The sequence below is a fragment of the Cibotium barometz genome, chromosome 20 (genome assembly GCF_041138505.1).
Source record: "Cibotium barometz isolate CiBa-2024 chromosome 20, ASM4113850v1, whole genome shotgun sequence".
In the NCBI taxonomy this organism is placed as follows: Eukaryota; Viridiplantae; Streptophyta; class Polypodiopsida; order Cyatheales; family Cibotiaceae; genus Cibotium; species Cibotium barometz.
The window spans coordinates 30,408,889-30,428,048 of NC_141065.1; the positions used below are offsets into that span (position 1 = coordinate 30,408,889).

General features: G+C 43.4%; 1 protein-coding gene across 1 annotated transcript; it reads right to left on the reverse strand.

Annotated features, from left to right (window-relative positions):
* Positions 1-16,774: 16,774 nt before the first annotated feature.
* Positions 16,775-18,617, reverse strand: LOC147627778 (cocosin 1-like). Its single transcript, XM_086814262.1, has 5 exons — positions 18,296-18,617; positions 18,012-18,202; positions 17,538-17,906; positions 17,198-17,415; positions 16,775-17,102 (listed from the first exon to the last, which is right to left on the reverse strand). Exons 1-5 carry the CDS (start codon positions 18,615-18,617, stop codon positions 16,775-16,777), a joined length of 1,428 nt encoding a protein of 475 aa, XP_086670388.1.
* Positions 18,618-19,160: the final 543 nt, after the last annotated feature.

Below are 19,160 nucleotides of genomic sequence, written 5' to 3' on the forward strand. Positions count from 1 at the left end.
ATTGGAGAGTAATAGAAGCTTCATTTAGTGATATGCTTTCTAAAATTTTTTAAATATGAAGCGAACTGCTGCCCGATTTTATGCAAGGAGAGAATTCGGCGTAGAAGCTCATGGAGATGACATGAAATTTGGTTTTTTTTATGAAACAGAGATAAGCTTTTTATGAATTCAATTTCAAAAATCGTAATTCCCTTATGGACTTAGAGAGTGGAGAGTTTTTCTGGAATTTGAGAGTTTTGGAGATTGAATGTTCCAAAGTTCAAGGTGGTTTTGATTCTGGAACCTTGTAAGAGAATGCTTGATTGGATTTTAGTTTTGTGAACATGAAGCTTATGGAAATTACATGATGATGTATATATGCCATATGTTAATATTTTTGCTTTGTGAGTTGTTGGAATCTGAAAGCAGGTTTTCATGAGATCAAGAATCATCTTGAAATGGTGATGTTGACATTATGTGAAACATGTGATGTGAATGGTCACATGTATATGAAAATCTTTTGAAGATTGTGCTATGCCTACATGTGTTATGTATGAGGCACTTGGATAAAGAGACAGGTGATCTGTTAATCAAGCTCTTGGTTCGTGACTTGTGTGCAATCATCAAGCTGTAATTGGGAATGTTTGAAGTGAATTGACACATGTACATGTCAACCAAAATTGAGATGTCACATGTCATTTGAAGAAATAAGGATTGGAAGCTACTCTCACAGCCAGAAGTCTCGCACTTGCCCAGCGATACCGCCCACGTCACAACAGCATTTGGTGAACCCGATGTGAAACTGCTGGGGTGAGAGTTAGTGGTGAAATACACAATGCAAGCTATGGCTAAGAATCCTGAGGGACAGGGGGTTCATTTTGACCCCGGGGTTATGCAAATGTTTCAGATGTTTACTATGTATATGCAATAGCAGCAAGCGGCTGAGAGGGGACAAATTTCCACGACTAAAGCACTGCAGTCAATCGTGAAAAAGGTGGATCAATTTGATGGTAAAGACATCACAAAGTACCTGCGCAATTACACAAAGGAAATGGAGCTAAACACGGTGACTGAGGAGGATATGGTTCGAAGCTTTGAGCTGGTATGTGTTTCCGAAATAAGAGAGCGCATAAGAGGATTACAGGCAGCACATGGTGGCAGAAACTGGGAGGAGTTCAAGCTTGCTTTGAAGGATGATTATTTCATGGAGGATTCCGAGCGGGTGACCAAGCGAACTTTCTTGGAGTGGGTTACAAAACCCAAAATTGGAATTTCTGCCACAGAGTTCCTAAGAGAGTTTGAGAAGCGCTATGCCCAGCTATCAAGGATAGAGCGCACAACCTTAGACAGGGAAAAAATAGAGCTCTTCTTACAAGCAGCTGGGAAAGATCTCCAAGAAAAACTGGAAATTCTCCTTGAGGATAAGGATACGGAGCAGGGGTTAAAGAATGATTGGAATGATGTCGAGGATGCGGTCACTATGCTAGCAAAGCGGCAGTGAAGAAGGAATAAAATGGTGATGAGCTCAGCAACTTCTATAACTGTTGAAAAGATGCAGGGGGGAAGAGAGCTTGAGCTCTTGCAAGCACACACACACACTCACAAAACCCTAATAGAGAACACACAAGGTGAGAGGCTGAAAATCTTGTCCTTCTTCACTCAACACTCAACACACCATATACAAGAATAAGAGTACACACAATATGAAAGGTACTCAACCAAATACATACACGGGTTCTCTATAGTGTGAACCCGACTAAATGAGCTAGCGCTATAACTATGCCAGTCTTTAGAATGGCTGTCACACAGCCTGTCATCCCACTGTCCGCATATCACCCAAGATCTCACCAACCATGCCAGTGGTGTAACTGTGGGGCCTATCCCCCATCAGCAGTGGCCACCGCCTCACTAGACGAGCTCGATATCTCAACACTCCCCCTCAAGCTCAACTCCATCTCATGTACACCAAGCGAAGCCCTGAATCTGCGGAGCTTCTCTGTACCCAATGCTTTGGTGAAGATGTCAGCTACCTGATCCTCTGTGCTGACATAAACAAGGTCAAGATCTCCTGCCAAGACCTTCTCTCTGACGAAGTGGTAGTGGACCTCTATGTGCTTCGTACGAGCATGAAAGACTGGGTTCCTGGCCAACTGTATACTGCTAATGTTGTCACAAAAAATGACAACTTGTCTATCCACTGATGATAGACCCAAATTTGCAAGTAGCTTTCTCAGCCAAGCTACCTCACATGCTGCCATAGCAGCTCCTTTGTACTCGGCCTCTGTACTCGATAGAGCAACCGTAGGCTGCTTCTTGCTGCTCCAAGTCACAGCAGTACTCCCCAAAGAAAACATGAATCCACTGGTAGATCTTCTATCTGAGATACTACCAGCCCAATCAGCATCTGTGTACCCATGTACACATATCTATGTCCCAGTCTCATAGAATAGTCCACAATGTAAAGTAGACTTCACATACCTCAGTATGCGTCTCACTGCATCCAAATGCGATTTTCGTGGAACCTGCATAAACTGACTCACCAACCCAACAGCATAGCTCAAATCTGGTCTGGTGATGGTCATATAGATCAAGCTTCCTACTATGCGCCTATACATAGTAGGGTCCTCCAGAATCTCTCCAGAATCTGCACTCAACTTGCCATTCTGATCCAATGGCGCAGAAATAGGCTTACAGCCTGTCATACCATACTTGGACAACATGTCCAAACCATACTGTCTCTGCAGTAATCCAATACCATGTGGTGACCTAATCACCTCAATGCCCAAGAAATATGTGAGCTCCCCCAAATCCTTCATCTCGAACTTCTGTCTAAGCAAGATCTTTACATCAAAGATCTCTGCATCATGGTCCCTCGTAATGATCAAGTCATCTACATAGATGACAACAAGCACAACCCCTCTATCACCATGTCTCACATACAGCGAGAAATCTGCATTGGCTACATGAAAGCCAATAGGGACAAGATATTCAGAAATCTTGTCAGACCATGCTCTTGGTGCTTGTTTTAAGCCATTCAAGCCTTTCTTCAACTTGCAAACATGCTCGGGGTGACTCACATCCTCATAACCAGGTGGCTGCAACATATACATCTCTTCTTGCAAATCCCCATGCAAGAATGCATTCTTTACATCCATCTGATGTAAAGACCATTGCTTTGACACAGCCACTGCTATCACAACTCTCACCGTTGCCATCTTAACAACTGGGCTGAAAGTTTCCTCATAATCAATGCCATATGTCTGCGCATATCCTTTGGCTACCAATCTAGCCTTGTACCTGTTTATGCTTCCATCACTGTTATGTTTAACTTTGTACACCCACTTGCATCCAATGGCTTTCTTGCCTTCAAGCAATTGCACTAAATCCCAAGTCTCATTTCCATATAGTGTATCCATCTCCTCATCCATAGCTTTCTCCCAACACACATTTCCAACAGCCTCATCAATGCATGTGGGCTCTACAACCTGCACAACCTTTGCCATATATGCATAGTGATGTGCCACATAACCATCATATGTAAATCTCTGCATAGGGTTCTTCACTCTCCCTGATCTTTGCAGCTTTTCATTCATGGTTTCCATAGCCTTCTTTACACCAGGTGTTCTCATAGCTGGGATCCCAAGCTCCTCATCAAGGCTCATGTCTGAGCCACTAGACTCTCCATCAACATGAGAATGCCCTGCAGAAATTTCAGGCATACCAAGGGGCTCAACCACTTTCTCTTTTCCTTTATGTGATGTACTAATCACATTTGCAAGACTGGTATTATGATGCAGCCTGCCACTCCATGGTCTATCAACAGACCCACTAGATGAGGACTCTCCTGGTCCACTCAAAGACTGTGATTGCTGACCTGCATTCTGTGCAACCACACTTCCACTCACATCAGCCCCAACAGCTTCTTTTTCAGCAGCATACCAGCTGCCCATCTCATAAAAAACAACATCCTTGCTTACCCTCAACTCATGTGTAGCAGGGTTATAACACCTGTATCCCTTTTGCTCAAGGAAATATCCAATAAACACATATTTTTCAGCTTTCGGATCCAGCTTAGTTCTCAGCTCATCTGGCACATGCACATATGCAATGCATCCAAAGACTTTCAGATGAGATAAATCTAGTTTTCTGCCAGTAAACCTCTCCTCTGGAGTTACATCATGTATGGGGGGCTGCAGTTGGAGTCCCGTTCATGATGTATACTGCTGTAGAAACAGCCTCAGCCCAATAGCTATGCGGCATATTCTTCTCTTCCATCAATGCTCGTGCAATCTCAGCAATGTGCATGTTTTTCCGCTCAGCAACTCCATTTTGTTGCGGAGTGTATCTGCATGTAAACTGTCTCCGAATACCATTCTTCTTCAAAAATTCAGAGAACTCATTGGAGAAGTATTCTCCCCCTCCATCTGACCTTAGGCACTTGACATATTTTCCTGTTTGATTTTCAACCAAAACTCTGAAATTCTGAAAGTGAGTGAACACCTCACTCTTCTCTTTCATGAAATATACCCACACTTTCCTTGTGTGGTCATCAATGAAAGTCACATAATACCTGCAGCCTCCCATAGATATGGTCTTTGTAGGACCCCATACATCTGAATGCACAACATCTAGTGCATTTCTGCTCACATATCTGTTACGCGGAAACACATGCTTTGTTTGCTTCCCAAATTGGCATGCTTCACATATTTTTTGCATACCTTCCACTTTGAATTTTGGCAGCCCTGTCACAATTCCTTTAGTCTGCATAGACTTCAATCTCTGCACATTCACATGTCCAATCCTTTTATGCCAAATGTCTGTGTCTGCAACAATTCCTGAACCGTTTGCAAACATTGCAGCACTCATTTCAGGCATGTCTACATTCAATGTAAACATTCTGCCCACTCTGTTGCCTTTTGCAACCAACCTGCACTTGTCTTTAAAATCTTCAACATAACATCCATCAGGGTTAAACCGAACCTGCAAACCGTGCTCAATCATCTGGCCAACTGAAACCAGATTCTTTGTTATGTTCGGTACATGAAGTACATCTGCAAGGTACTTCACTTTGCCATCCTGCATAGACATGGGCAATTGGATGAGCAGTGTCATCCCCTGTTTCCACAAAACCTGGTCTTTCCGGGTTTTTTATCTCCTTGAACCATTCCCCATGACTTGTCATGTGGTTCGAAGCACCTGAATCCACATACCATACATTATCTTTTTGTGCTGCATCAACATTTTCAGACATGGCATTCACGACATGCTGCATAACAAACAACCTTTCATTATCCTCATTATTTCTGCTTGAGGATGCATAGTTATTTTGCTGCACTTTCCCATTTTGCATATCAGCCTGCTTCTTATAACATTCTGCCTGCACATGTCCAGGCTTACCACAATAATAGCATTCACGTGCATCATTATACTGCCTTTGCCAATTTCCACGGCCTCTTTGACTCCCCCTGCCTCTAAATTTGCCTCTTCCACCTGCATGTTGTTGTTGTTGTTGATTCTGGGACTGTTGTTGCTGCTGCTGCTCTGCTGGCCATAATTCTGATTACCTGTTCGGCCACCTCCTTGACCGCTTCCACGGCCTCCTCTACCTTGTCCTCTTCCTGAACTCGTGTAGAAGGCCTGTTGCTCTGAACTGTTTTTGCTTTGTGAAGACTATTGGTCTTCACCCAGTTCTTCTCTTCGATAATCAGCATAGACACCAAATCTGTAAAGTTGGGAATGTTTTTCCAAGTCTGAATGGACGTCTTGAACGCCTTGTATTGTGGCCCGAGACCACGTAGACAGACCTCCACCTTATCATCATCATCTACTGACACACCAATAGATGCAAGGGATTCCACAATGCCCTTTATCTTCAACGCATAGTCATTCACAGACATGCTCTTTTTCTCCACAGTATGAAGTTCATTCTTCAACTATATCTTACGTGCCTTGGTATTTGTTTCATAAAGCTTTACCAAGGTGTCCCACGCCTCCTTGGGGGACTTGGCATCCTGAATGATGTGCCCAATCATGGTGTCCTGTATACTAATGGAGAGCCAATACATGACTTTCCTGGCTCCTTGGTTCCAATCTTTAAACTCTTTCACATCTCCAGCAGTCGGATTTATGTCCGGTATCTCTGGTGCCTCTTCATGCTCACCTTCTATGTAGTCCCAATAGCCTTTTCCCATTAGGAAATTCATCAACCTGAACCTCCAAGCATGGATGTTATTCTTATCAAGCTTATCAGCCACAATCTGAGTTATCCCATCATTTGACATCTTGCCAAACACACAATTTTACCAGAAACTGCACTCTGGTTTTTCTGCACAAACTGCTGTATTTTCTGCACAGCGGTACTGCAGTCCACTTAAATGTCACAACCAGTGACTTCAATGTGCATACATACACCCAATGGCAACTGTAGACCTCTTTGCAGCACCCACAGTGTCTGCATAGTCAATCTGTCTTCCTGCAGTTCTTAAAACAGAGTTCTGCAGAGAATCGATGACTTACTCGCAGTGCTCGAAATCGCCTGCTTTCTGAAAAACGGAGGTCCAGACGCGCCCGAAATGTGTTTTCGGCCTAGAAAATGTTGTCCGATAGGACTGTCTGATAGGATAGTATAGTTGCCCTATAGCTTTACTCCCGCGAAGAAAGCTCCTCAATCAGAGATCGTTGCCGGTGCCTCCCGTAGAGCTCCCGACAAGGGTGTAGTCACCAACACAAATAGGGAAGAGTAGTTGAAGCTCTTACCCTCGTACCGCTTCCTGTGGTTCTCTTGCTTGCAGCTCAGCCCTTAGCACGAACCAGGCTCTGATACCATGAAAAGATGCAGGGGGGAAGAGAGCTTGAGCTCTTGCAAGCACACACACACACTCACAAAACCCTAATAGAGAACACACAAGGTGAGAGGCTGAAAATCTTCTCCTTCTTCACTCAACACTCAACACACCATATACAAGAATAAGAGTACACATAATATGAAAGGTACTCAACCAAATACATACACGGGTTCTTTACAGTGTGAACCCGACTAAATGAGCTGGCGCTATAACTATGCCAATCTCTAGAATGGCTGTCACACAGCCTATCATCCCACTGGCCGCATATCACCCAAGATCTCACCAACCATGCCAGTGGTGTAAGTGTGGGGCCTATCCCCCAGGCGGGTCATCAGTGGCCACCGCCTCACTAGACGAGCTCGATATCTCAACAACTATTACCCCTGAAAATCTACCAAAACCTGCTGCTGCAATCCCAAAGGTAGAAGGGCCGATGGATGAGCTTATTAAGGGCATGCGAGACCTAAAACTGAAGATGTCCAGGATTGAGGAAAAAGGGCTGCCATTAGGGCAGGCTTCTATGCAAAGGCCTCAAAGCAAAGAAGGGTTTACATTCAAATGGATATGGTGTGATGACCCAGAACACGCGAAGAAAGACTGTGCCAGCTATAAGGAAGCCCTCAGAAACCAACTTGTATTTTTCAAAGATGGAAAAATCCACCTTACAGAGACTGGTCTTCCGTTAAGCACAAACTTTGGGAAGGGAAGGATGAAAAAGCTGGTTGAGGATATGGCTGCTAGCCATGCCATCTCTATGGTTGAGGCAGCAACCTATGCGTTAAAAGCCGGACTATCAAAACAAGAATCTAAGGAGGATGAAGACTATGAGAATGAAGATTTTTGGCCATCAACAATGGAGCTAATTGCGTCAAAGAAGGTGACTAAGCAGGCTTTGCATGAGGCAGGAGACTGTATACGTCTTGAGACTGGCTGGGAAGAACCTGTGTGGATTCTTTATCTGTTCATGCCTACATTGCAAAATGCCAGAATAATGAGGCACAGGTAGAGGAAAAGCGTAAGAGGGAAAATGAGGAAGGAGGGTCATTAAAAAGGGTCACTCGTGGTAGTGGAAAGAAGGACCCTGAGCCATCACATGTGCCTCCGCCACATAACCAACCTCCACAGGACGTATCAATAGAAGAAGCGCCAGAAAAGATGAAGCATGAGAAGGAGAAGGGTAAACTCGGGGGGGTCACTATATGTAGAATACCCCTATCGCGTGCGTTCAAGGCCTATATTTTAAACCCCTTATCTGTGAATTTTTTTATCTATATAATATCCCCTTTTCTTTATGAATATGTAATTTTTAAAAAAAAAAATTTAAATCATACCCTTATGTAAATATATTTCTGTAAGTTTCATAAATTAAAAATATGCTTCTGTTGAACACACGTGATATTCACATTTTTTGTGAGTGACCCCCCCGAGAGGGTAAAGGGAAAAGTCTACTCTACAAGCTCCAATCTGATATTGAAGCCGCAACGGATCTCAAAAAGGTGCTAGAAGAAAGGATTCTAAACAGTAGGGTGGAATTTACACTAGGGGAAGTCTTGGGGATTGCAAAGAAAGAATTCCATGATGAGATAATTGATATTATACGAAGGAAAAGGCAGTCCATAATTGAATCTATTCCATCACAGGGGGAGACAAGCACTTCCAAGACTCATGGAGTATAGGTATAGCAAAAGGAAGAGAGAGAGAATGTGGTCACTCTGCTGAAGGAGCACGACAAGTGCGCTTTGTGGATGAGGGTGATGAAAAAGAAGTTCTTGCAAAAAGTCATTACTCCAGGAACCATTGGGCAAGGGCCACCACTGAAACCCTTGTCAAAATAGGAGACTTGGAAGAGCCGTATGTTGCCTTAATCGATCATGGGTCTGAAATAAATCTTATGGCTAAAAACCTCTACAACAAATGTAAGTGGCCAATGGATGTAGATCATGGGTGGATGATTAAGGCGGCTAATAACTCATCTGGAGAGCTCTATGCAGCCTGTCCAAATGTAAGGATAACTATAGGGGATGTGAAAGATGATCAGAACTTCTTTGTCCAGGAGATGTCATCGTATCCCCTCATCCTTGGGCAACCCTATATTACAGCTGTGAGGATGGAGACAAAAGTCTTAGATGATGGCTCATCATATGCAAGAATAAGGAGCAAAGATGGCAAGAAAGTTGTTCAGTTCTTGACAGTTTGCATTAACCATGAAAGGAACCGCGAGTCTCTTCGAGAACAGTCACTCCCAAAGATAAACAGAGAATTCATGAACTACAGGGAGATGAGGAATTTTGGCCAGGTGCCATTGTAAAGCGGGATTGCAATGGTACAAGGGGCAATGAGTTCTCGCAAGACTCAATCAATGAAGCATGGTATACGTCGATATGTACAAAATGTACAAAAAAGTCTTGAGCAGTGTGGTCTTTTGGTGAAAAATGAGTTTATTTTAGGTGTGCTTGATGAGGTGTCATTTGTGGATACTATGGATGAGCTTTCTGCCATGAAAAACGCATGCTTACAGGGTGGAAATGAGATGGTAAAAGTGTCATCTGTGGGGATGTATGATATAATCCGAGAATTTGAGGGAATGGAATGTAAAAACATGTATTGTGAGATGGATGCTCGTGTTGATACAAAGTATAAAACGGTTGCAAAGAAGGTGAAACCAGTTGCCTTGCCCTTGCCACCAGAAAGCAAGGAGAAAATAGATGAAGCCTCTATGCAACCGAATCTCAGAGATCCGAAGAACATTGGGCATAAGTTTACACAGGAAACCCTAAAAGAGCTGAAGATTGGTGATAAGGATTTCCTGTTATTTACCAGTTGAAAAGGAATGCTTTGAGGAGATGCTTGTAAAACATGGGAAGGCCTTTGCTTTTCAACCGCATGAGATAGGCTGTGTTGATCCAAGCATAATAGCACCAATGGTGATCTTCACTGTTCCACATGTGCCCTGGAACCTGCGGCGGCCGATTCCAGTACCAAAAGCTCTCTTGCCAAAGCTGATGGAATTACTAAAAGAAAAGATCAGGATGGGAATTTTGGAGCCATCATGCGCTCCATACTCCAACAGATGGTTTACTGTGCCAAAGAAAAATAGAGCATTGCGCTTCATTCAAGACATGCAACCTGTAAACAAGGTCACAATCAAGAATGTGGAAGCAGGTCTGATTGTGGACGAGTTTGCAGAAGCATTTGCAGGGAAAGCTATATACTCTATGGGTGATCTGTATTCGGGATATGATCAGTTTCAGTTGGATATACAAAGCAGGGACTTGACCACAATGAAAACTCCTTTGGGTTTGGTAAGGATGTGCACCTTACCACAGGGAGCCACCAACTCAATGGCACATATGATGAATGGTATGAATAAAGTCTTGCAAGACTTCATTCCACAAATAACTATGCCTTTTCTGGATGATGTGCCCATAAAAGGCTGTGATGATGAGAAAGATAAAGATGGGGATTTGGATTTGAGGGGGTGCCGCAAATTTGTGGCAAATCATATAAAAGATTGTGACAAAATCCTATCCAGGCTTGAAGAGGTGAATCTTACTTTGTCCGGAATGAAATCAGTGTTTGGGATTGGTGAAGTAGTAATCGTGGGGCATCTTTGTAATACTAATGGACGCCAACCTTGTCCAGCCAAGATAGATGCAATACAAAGAATGAAAGAGATATGCATTAACGTTACAGAGGTGAGGAGATTTCTTGGTGCATGTGTCTTTTATGTTATTTGGATCCCACATTATGCACATGTAGCAGATCCTCTCTACCAACTTTTGAAGAAAAATCAGAGACTTTTATGGAATGCTGCACATATTAAAGCTATGCGGAAGCTGAAATGTCTGCTCCAAACATCACCTACTCTAAGGAAGGTAGATTATGAGTGTGGCAGGCCTGTGATTGTAACAGTTGATACTAGTCCTACTGGGATAGGATGGATAGTAGGGCAAGATGAGGAGGATGATCACAGGTATGTAATCAGGTTTGGAGCAAAGGTACTAAGCATTCGCCAACGAAATTATCCGCAGATCAAGAGGGAGTTATGGGGAGTAGTCACTGCCTTAAAATGTGAAAAAGAATATCTCATTGGGGCATCCGTGCTTGTGGAAACTGACTGCTTGCCACTCCTTGGGATGATTGCAAGCTACACCACTCTAGATATCGCTATGCTCAGGTGGATTGCCTATATCAAGTCACTAAATCCCGAGTTTGAGCATATTGCAGGGAAGGATAACCCAGTTGCAGATATGCTATCAAGAGCCAGATATGAAGATGAAGATGGGATGATTAGTGACATTGATGATGTAGGCACAAAGTTCTATACTACTGCACATGCAAAAGGGGACCATGCTTGCTTATCAAATGCACTTGAGTCTTTTACTGAGGAAATGTATGAAGGAGATTGGTTGCTTATTGGCCAATACTTGAGTACCTTGACAAGGCAGGAAAATTGGTCTGACTTAGAATTCAAGAGGATCCGTAGAAAGGCATATGGGTATTTTCTAAATAATGGATACCTGTGGAAGCATCCTAAGCAGAGGAATACTATGCCACAGAGAGTTGTATGTGATAAAGAGACTCAAGGGAAGCTCATGAAAGAATTCCATGAGAGTCTCTGGGCTGGACATCGAAGTGTGTGGGCCACCTTTACCAAAATAAAGGAAAGATATTGGTGGAAAGGAATGTACAAGGATGTATCCCAATATGTGGAAACATGCATGGTATGTCAAATGTACTCGAATGTGCGACATTGTGATGGCCTGCAACCAACCTACCCACCTGCCATGCACTACAAATGGGTAGTGGATCTAGTTACAATGCCCTTGGGAATCTGGCAGATGCGGTACGTAGTACTTGTTGCAAGAGAAGACCTGACAAATCAGGTAGAAGGGCGTGCTCTTAGAACAAAGAGCACGGAAACACTATGCAAATTTCTCTTGGAAGATGTGATTTGCCGGTATGGTTGTGTTGGAAAAATAACAGCTGACAGGGGTGAGCTAGATGCTGAAGAAGCAAGGGAATTCTTTTCTAGAATTGGCATCAGATTGGCCCTAACATGTGCTTACAACCCTGAGGGCAATGGTAAAAGCGAGCGAGGACATCCTCCAATCATTAAAGCTTTGGCTAAGGCATGCAGAGGAAGAATGCGGGAGTGGCCAAGGCTGCTACCATATGCTTTATGGGCTGACCGTACAACTCATAGCTCAGTTTGACAGGATACATGCCTGCAGAATTAATGTATGGTCAGAAGCCGATAATGCCAGTTGAAGAAGTAGTTCCAACTTGGAATGTATTACCCTGGGTGGAAGAATTGAACAGGGAAGACCTCCTTGCATTGCGAATGAGGCAGTTGGAGAGAAGGCCTGAAGATGTAGAGCTTGCTAAAGCTCGTTTGAAAGATGCAAGGTTGAAAAATAAAGAAAGATTTGATAGAAGACACAGACTCCGGCCAAAACCCATTGAAGAAGGTGATTGGGTCCTAATGTATGATAGTAGTCTTGACAACCAGTTCACTGTGCAAAGGAAGTTTGCAAAAAGATGGTTTGGCCCTTACATTGTCAAGCATGTGCATGAAAATGCCACGTATACCCTGTGTGAGCTTGACGGAACAGAAATAAAGAATCCTCTAGCAGGAAAAAGGATCAAGATGTTTAAAAGAAGGCATGACAGTGTTCCTTTTGATTCGCAGGAGACTCAAGATGAGAGGCTTGATAGTGATAGCATGGAAATGGTTGAAGAGGAAGAGGATGATCTTCCTGGTAATGTAGAAGATGAAGACGACATCCAGATATATGTGGATCTTGATGATGATTTGGCACATACCAGAGGATGTGCAGGTTTAGAGGGGACGGATGTCGTGCCATGGCACGTCTATGGTGTGAAACCATGCATGTGAGGCCATTAAATATAAATCTAGATGCATGGGATTAAGTGCCATGACTTGAGTCATTTTATGATGCCTATGTACATATGTTCATATTGTAAATGAGGTTCAATAAGACGAGCTGAGACTGAGCCAGGTCTCAAAGCCTGTGTACATAAGTGTGGTGTGAATCATGGAGTTTTTATGCTTATGGTGAACCTTGAGGTAGCACGAATTATCAATGAACCAAAAGCAGCATCACTTTCTTATGGGGCTTGACAAGAAAGAGGGATTAGTTGCAGTTTTTGATCTTGATGGAGGCATAAGAAAGACTGAAGGACCAGCAACTGATCACTTCTAGAGAGGGAGTAGATAATATGGTTGAAGATGCATCCATGCAAAATGTCATTATGAATGTTTCTTCTGGGACGGTAGAAGCTTTAAAAGATGCTAGCAATGCAGAGAATGCCAAGGTTACATCACCAGAGGAAACATTTATATTGCTGATGGAAGAAGAACTAAGGGCAGTTGAGGCAGAGTTGAAGGCTTGTGAGCTCGTCCTTGCACAGTATGAGGCAGATCTTCTAAGTATTAGGAGCTTAAAGGAAGAGCTTCAAAAAGAGGCTTTGAGAACATCAACAACTGCAGCAGATTCTCATGCTTTCTAATCATAAGCTCTCTAATTGTTCATAATGGCATCTTATGGAGCTCCTGAGCCGTTCTCGTCTTATATCCCGATGGGGGCATATACACATTTGCCGATGTCTCCAGCAACGACTGCTTCAGGCTATGAAATAAGGCCAAAAATTGAGGTGATTAAAGGGAAGATGAGAGGAGGCGTCACAGGGAAAACTAAAACAGATAATTGTGATGTGATTCTTTATAGCAAAATCAAAGGTGAAGGTCCATCATCTAAGGCCGAATTCTTTCTGCTCTCCGCGGAACCTTGCCAGCTCATCTCGGCGCCAAATTTCTTGTACAGCCGTTCCTCAGCTTGAAGGCGATCCCTACTGCAGCAGACAGAGGCGAGGGGAATGGAAGACCGCCTAGTAGAGGCAACAGCTGCAGACACGAAGATTCGAAGGTGGCATCTTGCATGGGAAAAATACGAAGCCATTTTAAAAAAAAAGGAATATCCGAATTTTAAGCAAAAAAAGGGGGCGCAGCGTATTTTCATTTTGGGAAACGTGAGTTTTGGGCTACAAAAGGAATTCGGCCCGAATTCCTTGCGGGAAAAATCATAGATAACCAGGCAACGCATATATGAAAGGGGGAAGCGTGCAGAAAAGGGATGGGGGAGAGAACCAGAGCTCGTTTTTTGGAAGATTATCTTGCTTGGAATTATAGCTTCTGTTCAAGCCTTGTAGGGGTTAGAATTGGAGAGTAATAGAAGCTTCATTTAGTGATATGCTTTCTAAAAATTTTCAAATATGAAGCGAACTGCTGCCCGATTTTATGCAAGGAGAGAATTTGGCGTATAAGCTCATGGAGATGACATGAAATTCGGTTTTTTTTTATGAAACAGAGATAAGCTTTTTATGAATTCAATTTCAAAAATCGTAATTCCCTTATGGCCTTAGAGAGTGGAGAGTTTTTCTGGAATTTGAGAGTTTTGGAGATTGAATGTTCCAAAGTTCAAGGTGGTTTTGATTCTGGAACCTTGTAAGAGAATGCTTGATTGGATTTTAGTTTTGTGAACATGAAGCTTATGGAAATTACATGATGATGTATATATGCCATATGTTATTTTTTCTTTGTGAGTTGTTGGAATCTTAAAGCAGGTTTTCATGAGATCAAGAATCATCTTGAAATATGTGAAACTTGTGATGTGAATGGTCACATGTATATGAAAATCTTTTGAAGATTGTGCTATGCCTACATGTGTTATGTATGAGGCACTTGGATAAAGAGACAGGTGATCTGTTAATCAAGCTCTTGGTTCGTGACTTGTGTGCAATCATCAAGCTGTAATTGGGAATGTTTGAAGTGAATTGACACATGTACATGTCAACCAAAATTGAGATGTCACATGCCATTTGAAGAAATAAGGATTGGAAGCTACTCTCACAGCCAGAAGTCTCGCACTTGCCCAGCGATACCGCCCACGTCATTACAATAGTATATATAGAAACTTCTTTTGTTTGATTAATTTATATTTTTATTGCAACATTCTTTTTACAACAGGGAATATCTTTATTTTTTAGAACCCAGATTATTGTTAGGTTTGTATGGTCGAGACAGTTACAACGAGAGCTTTGGGCTCTTTGGAATTTACAATCTACGATTGTGGGGAAGGTTGCAGATGAGCTTCATGTACGTGTAATGTTTATGGATTATTAAAATCCTGATAAGTTAGATTTTCAGTGCATAGGCACTAAACAATACATAATTTTTTGATTTACTATTTACAAGCCTGTTCAAACGCCACTCGTCTCAAATATTGATCCACCAAATGAGTTTTGTAAGCTTTTATCTTTATCGTACTTTTTTTCAATGAGAATTATATCTTCAATGCTAATGTTCTTTTTCTGGCATACATTATGCTGGCACAGGGTATAGGATACCAATTGTAAGGAGAGATAATCCAGTTGTCATTGTTTTGAAGCCGTGTTTAGGTGTGTTAAGATTGTCATCATTTTATGGGTTTGTAATGCTGGATGTGTATTTATCTTACAAGTTTGGTGCTTTAGAAGCTTCTATATGGATATATATGGCAATCATGATGTGTTTATATATAAGGTTGGTAAGTTGAGGACGATGTATACATATATGTATGTGTGAACAATATCTATGGATATTATGGGTGCGTGACAAACACACATTTATATGTGTGTATGTGACATGCAGACATGCATTCATAGGCCCATAACATGTATGGTTTCAATATACGTACACACACATACGTACATGTACATACGTACGTACATTCATACATACATCTTTATGCATGTTTGTGTGTAACTCGATGGTCCTAGCTACTAAAAAGAAAAGAAGGGTGATTTCACACATATTTCCTTCGCCTGTAACATGGAAAATGCTCCCTTGAAAATGCTAGAAGCATACGTACATTCATACATACATCTTTATGCGTGGTGTTTGTGTGTAACTCGATAAGGGTGATTTTACACATATTTCCTTGGCCTGTAACTACATGGAAAATGCTCCCTTGAAAATACAAAATGCTTCTAGCCCGTCGGAGATGAGTGGTGACACTAGTATTAACAGACTTCATACATTTAATACATTATCAAACTATCGCTTCATTTAATAAGTGGAACTAGCCCCCTACCCCCCTACATCTCACACTTTATTTAATAAGTGGACATGATGGAGGATTAAGCCCCCTACCCCCCTACTTCTCACACTTCAATTAATAAGTGGACATGCTTAGCACTTTCAGTAGTCGGATTAAGCGTTTGGATTAAGACGGTTCAAGACGAGATTAAGCGTTTGGATTAAGACGGGATTAAGAGTAGCCCCCTACCCCCTACTTCTCACACTTTATTTAATAAGTGGACATGCTTTACATTCTACCCCCTACTTCTCACACTTTATTTAATAAGTAGTCGAATTAAGCGACTGGATTAAGTTGTAAGAGTAGCCCCCTACTTCTCAACACTTTATTTAATAAGTGGACATGTTAAATAAGTGGACATGCTTTACATCCTACCCCCCTACTTCACATCCTACCCCCCTACTTCACACACTTCATTTAATAAGTGGACATGCTTTACATCCAAAACTTCCAACACTTTCGGTAGTCGGATTAAGCGTTTGGATTAAGACGGTTCCTAAGAGACCACAAAGGAGACCTTTTAGAGATTGAGACGAGTAGAAAGAATTTAGTCATGAGTTTAAAGATTTTAACTCTTTATTTATATATTTTTGTTAATAAAGTTTATGGAGCTGATATTAATATGGTTCCAACTGACGACTACAAAATGAGATGTGTAAAGACCATAAACGGGCAGATGGATGAGCAAAACCGAAGCATTAGGCATATAACTAAATACAACATTAATGTTGCTCTTATTTCGTGGCCTGCCATCTAAGTCAGCAGGTTGCTGACTATTTGTACGGCAGCCTACTGCGCCACCCGGAGGAGGTGGCTGAAGTCGTCGAGCATGCTGCTGCTGTCGTCGAACATGCTCCAAATGGCGGCTCGCATCTCCTCCACGCTGGAGGAGGCGTGATGATTACCAGAGAACGATTCCTCCTCGTGATCCTCTTGATCGAGGCGAGGCTGGGGCGTGGGCCGGCAGGGTGGCAGGAGGAAAGTGGACTGGCGGCGGCTGCTCCGTTCGTGGAGCTGCCTGTCGAGCTCGCGATCGATGCAGAAGGCTGTTATTCTCACTTCACGAGGCATGACGCTGAAGATGGAGTCCTTGCCGGTCATATGCATGGCCATGGGCCTAGGAAAGGAAGGTCACAAAAATGCAAAAGATGGTTAAAATAGCTAGCAGCTCGCAATGTAGAGGCGACGTACTGGAGTAGCGGACAATATTACCTGTGGCTGTTCATGAAGACGGCGGCGTCGAAACCATCGGGGCCTGCTCGTTTCATGAAAGGATAGTTCTTGGGCACCATCATCATGGTGCCTTCCGTCATATCTACGTCGCATGCCATCCTCCCGTCCGGCTGCACTACCTGCACCCGGGCCCTACCTCGCACACAGTAGATGATGTGGTCTGCGTTAGCGAGCCATCCGGGTGCTGTCATTGCCGCCTGACAAAGCCAATTACACACACACAGGGTTAGCGCATGGAACATCTAACATAAAAATCCGATTAGATTACGAACATCTAACATAAAAATCCGATTAGATTACATATAATTATACCACTTACGGGATTTAGCTTGAGACAGCCCACTGACATGCCCATAAGCTTGAGGACAGGCAGCTTGTAGCCGTTAGCTATGGTCAGCTGCCCCGCCCGCGGGTGGATGATGTCCCGGTGAGCCTCCTCCAGGTTGTATGCGAAGTCAGCCATCAGCGCCCCACCGCCTGCCTGTTCTTCGTCCTGCTCCAGTTTTTCATCATAACGCGAACGCTGCATGTGCTCCCGCAATCTCACCATGGCCACTCCATCTTGGCCCTCCACCAGCTCCCTCACACTCTCCTCGTCCATATCCATTGCGGCCTGCAACATGTCCGGAGAGAAGCCGCGCATGATCCCGCCCATATTATTTTCGGAAGCTCCCGCAAGGTGAAAAACCTGGGAACGCATACTCGACATCAGCAAGCTCTGAACACGCAAATGTAATCAACGGTACTACGCGGCATATGTGTGTCTCTCTGTGTGTGCGTAGCAGCACCCTACCTCGTACATGTGGCGCCCATGCATCATGGGACTGCGGATGTTGGCGACGGTGAGGAAGCAGCACGGTTCCGTTCCGTCGTTGTACATCCAGAACGGCATCCCTCGGGGGACGGCAATTATCTCGCCCTTGCCGACTTGCCTCACATTCGCCTTCATCCCCATAGGCAGCATCAGACCCATTCTCGCACATCCTGAGACTCACATTCAAGTACAAACATATCATGAACAGGTAGCCACTTTACACGATGCAAAGAAAATAGCACTCATAGCTAAGCGAAACATACCCTGTAGTATCACCAGGAGCCTGTGAGAGTTCGCGTACTGCGGTAGCAGTAGGCTCTGCTCGTTCAGGATCACCTTCCTGGCATCCATCAGCCCCATGTGGGTCATCATGGGGTCCTCCCACTGCATGATGGTGCCCCCGGGCGACTCGAACAAGCGCTCCGGCTCCCTCGGCTGGAACTTCATCTCGTGGTCTGGCCCCTCCTGACAATAACCAGGGCGCCCATGCCTACTGCACTTAACAACACTTGTCCCTGCAAGAAGCAGGCTCGACCCTAGTACGAGAAAGAGAAGACCCAAAGGCACAGGAAACTTCATCGCCATATTGCAGCAATCTAGCGCCCAGCTGAGATGATCAGATCAACTAGCTAAAGCGGATAAACATGAAATCCCACTACGTATATCCCACTATTTATATCAGTGACGAGCGGTTTCGCGTGGCGCATTGATCCTTGCATGAGCGCCTGGTGGTGCACAAAGCCCACACGAAGTAGTACTGCCCTAACGTTCCATTTCTGCACTGGAGCTGCATGGAGAATGGACATCCTATAAGGAGCATGACATGGGTCTCCAATTATCGCAACGACCCAGTTCCAATGGTTTGCATGGTGCAAGTTCCAACCATACGCTTTGTATGCCGTCCTAGAGCATATTCATGCCCAGGCAAGCAAAGGATTAAAAACATGGATGTATACCTTGAACCTTTAATCGAGGATCTTGAGATACTATGGCATGGCATCCAAGTGCATGATGTGTCGTGACTACTTACATAACATAACATAGAGGTGAATGCAATTTTAATGTGAACAATGCATGACTTTTCGAGATATGGGGAGTGCTCCAATATGTTTTCTATATTCAATCACC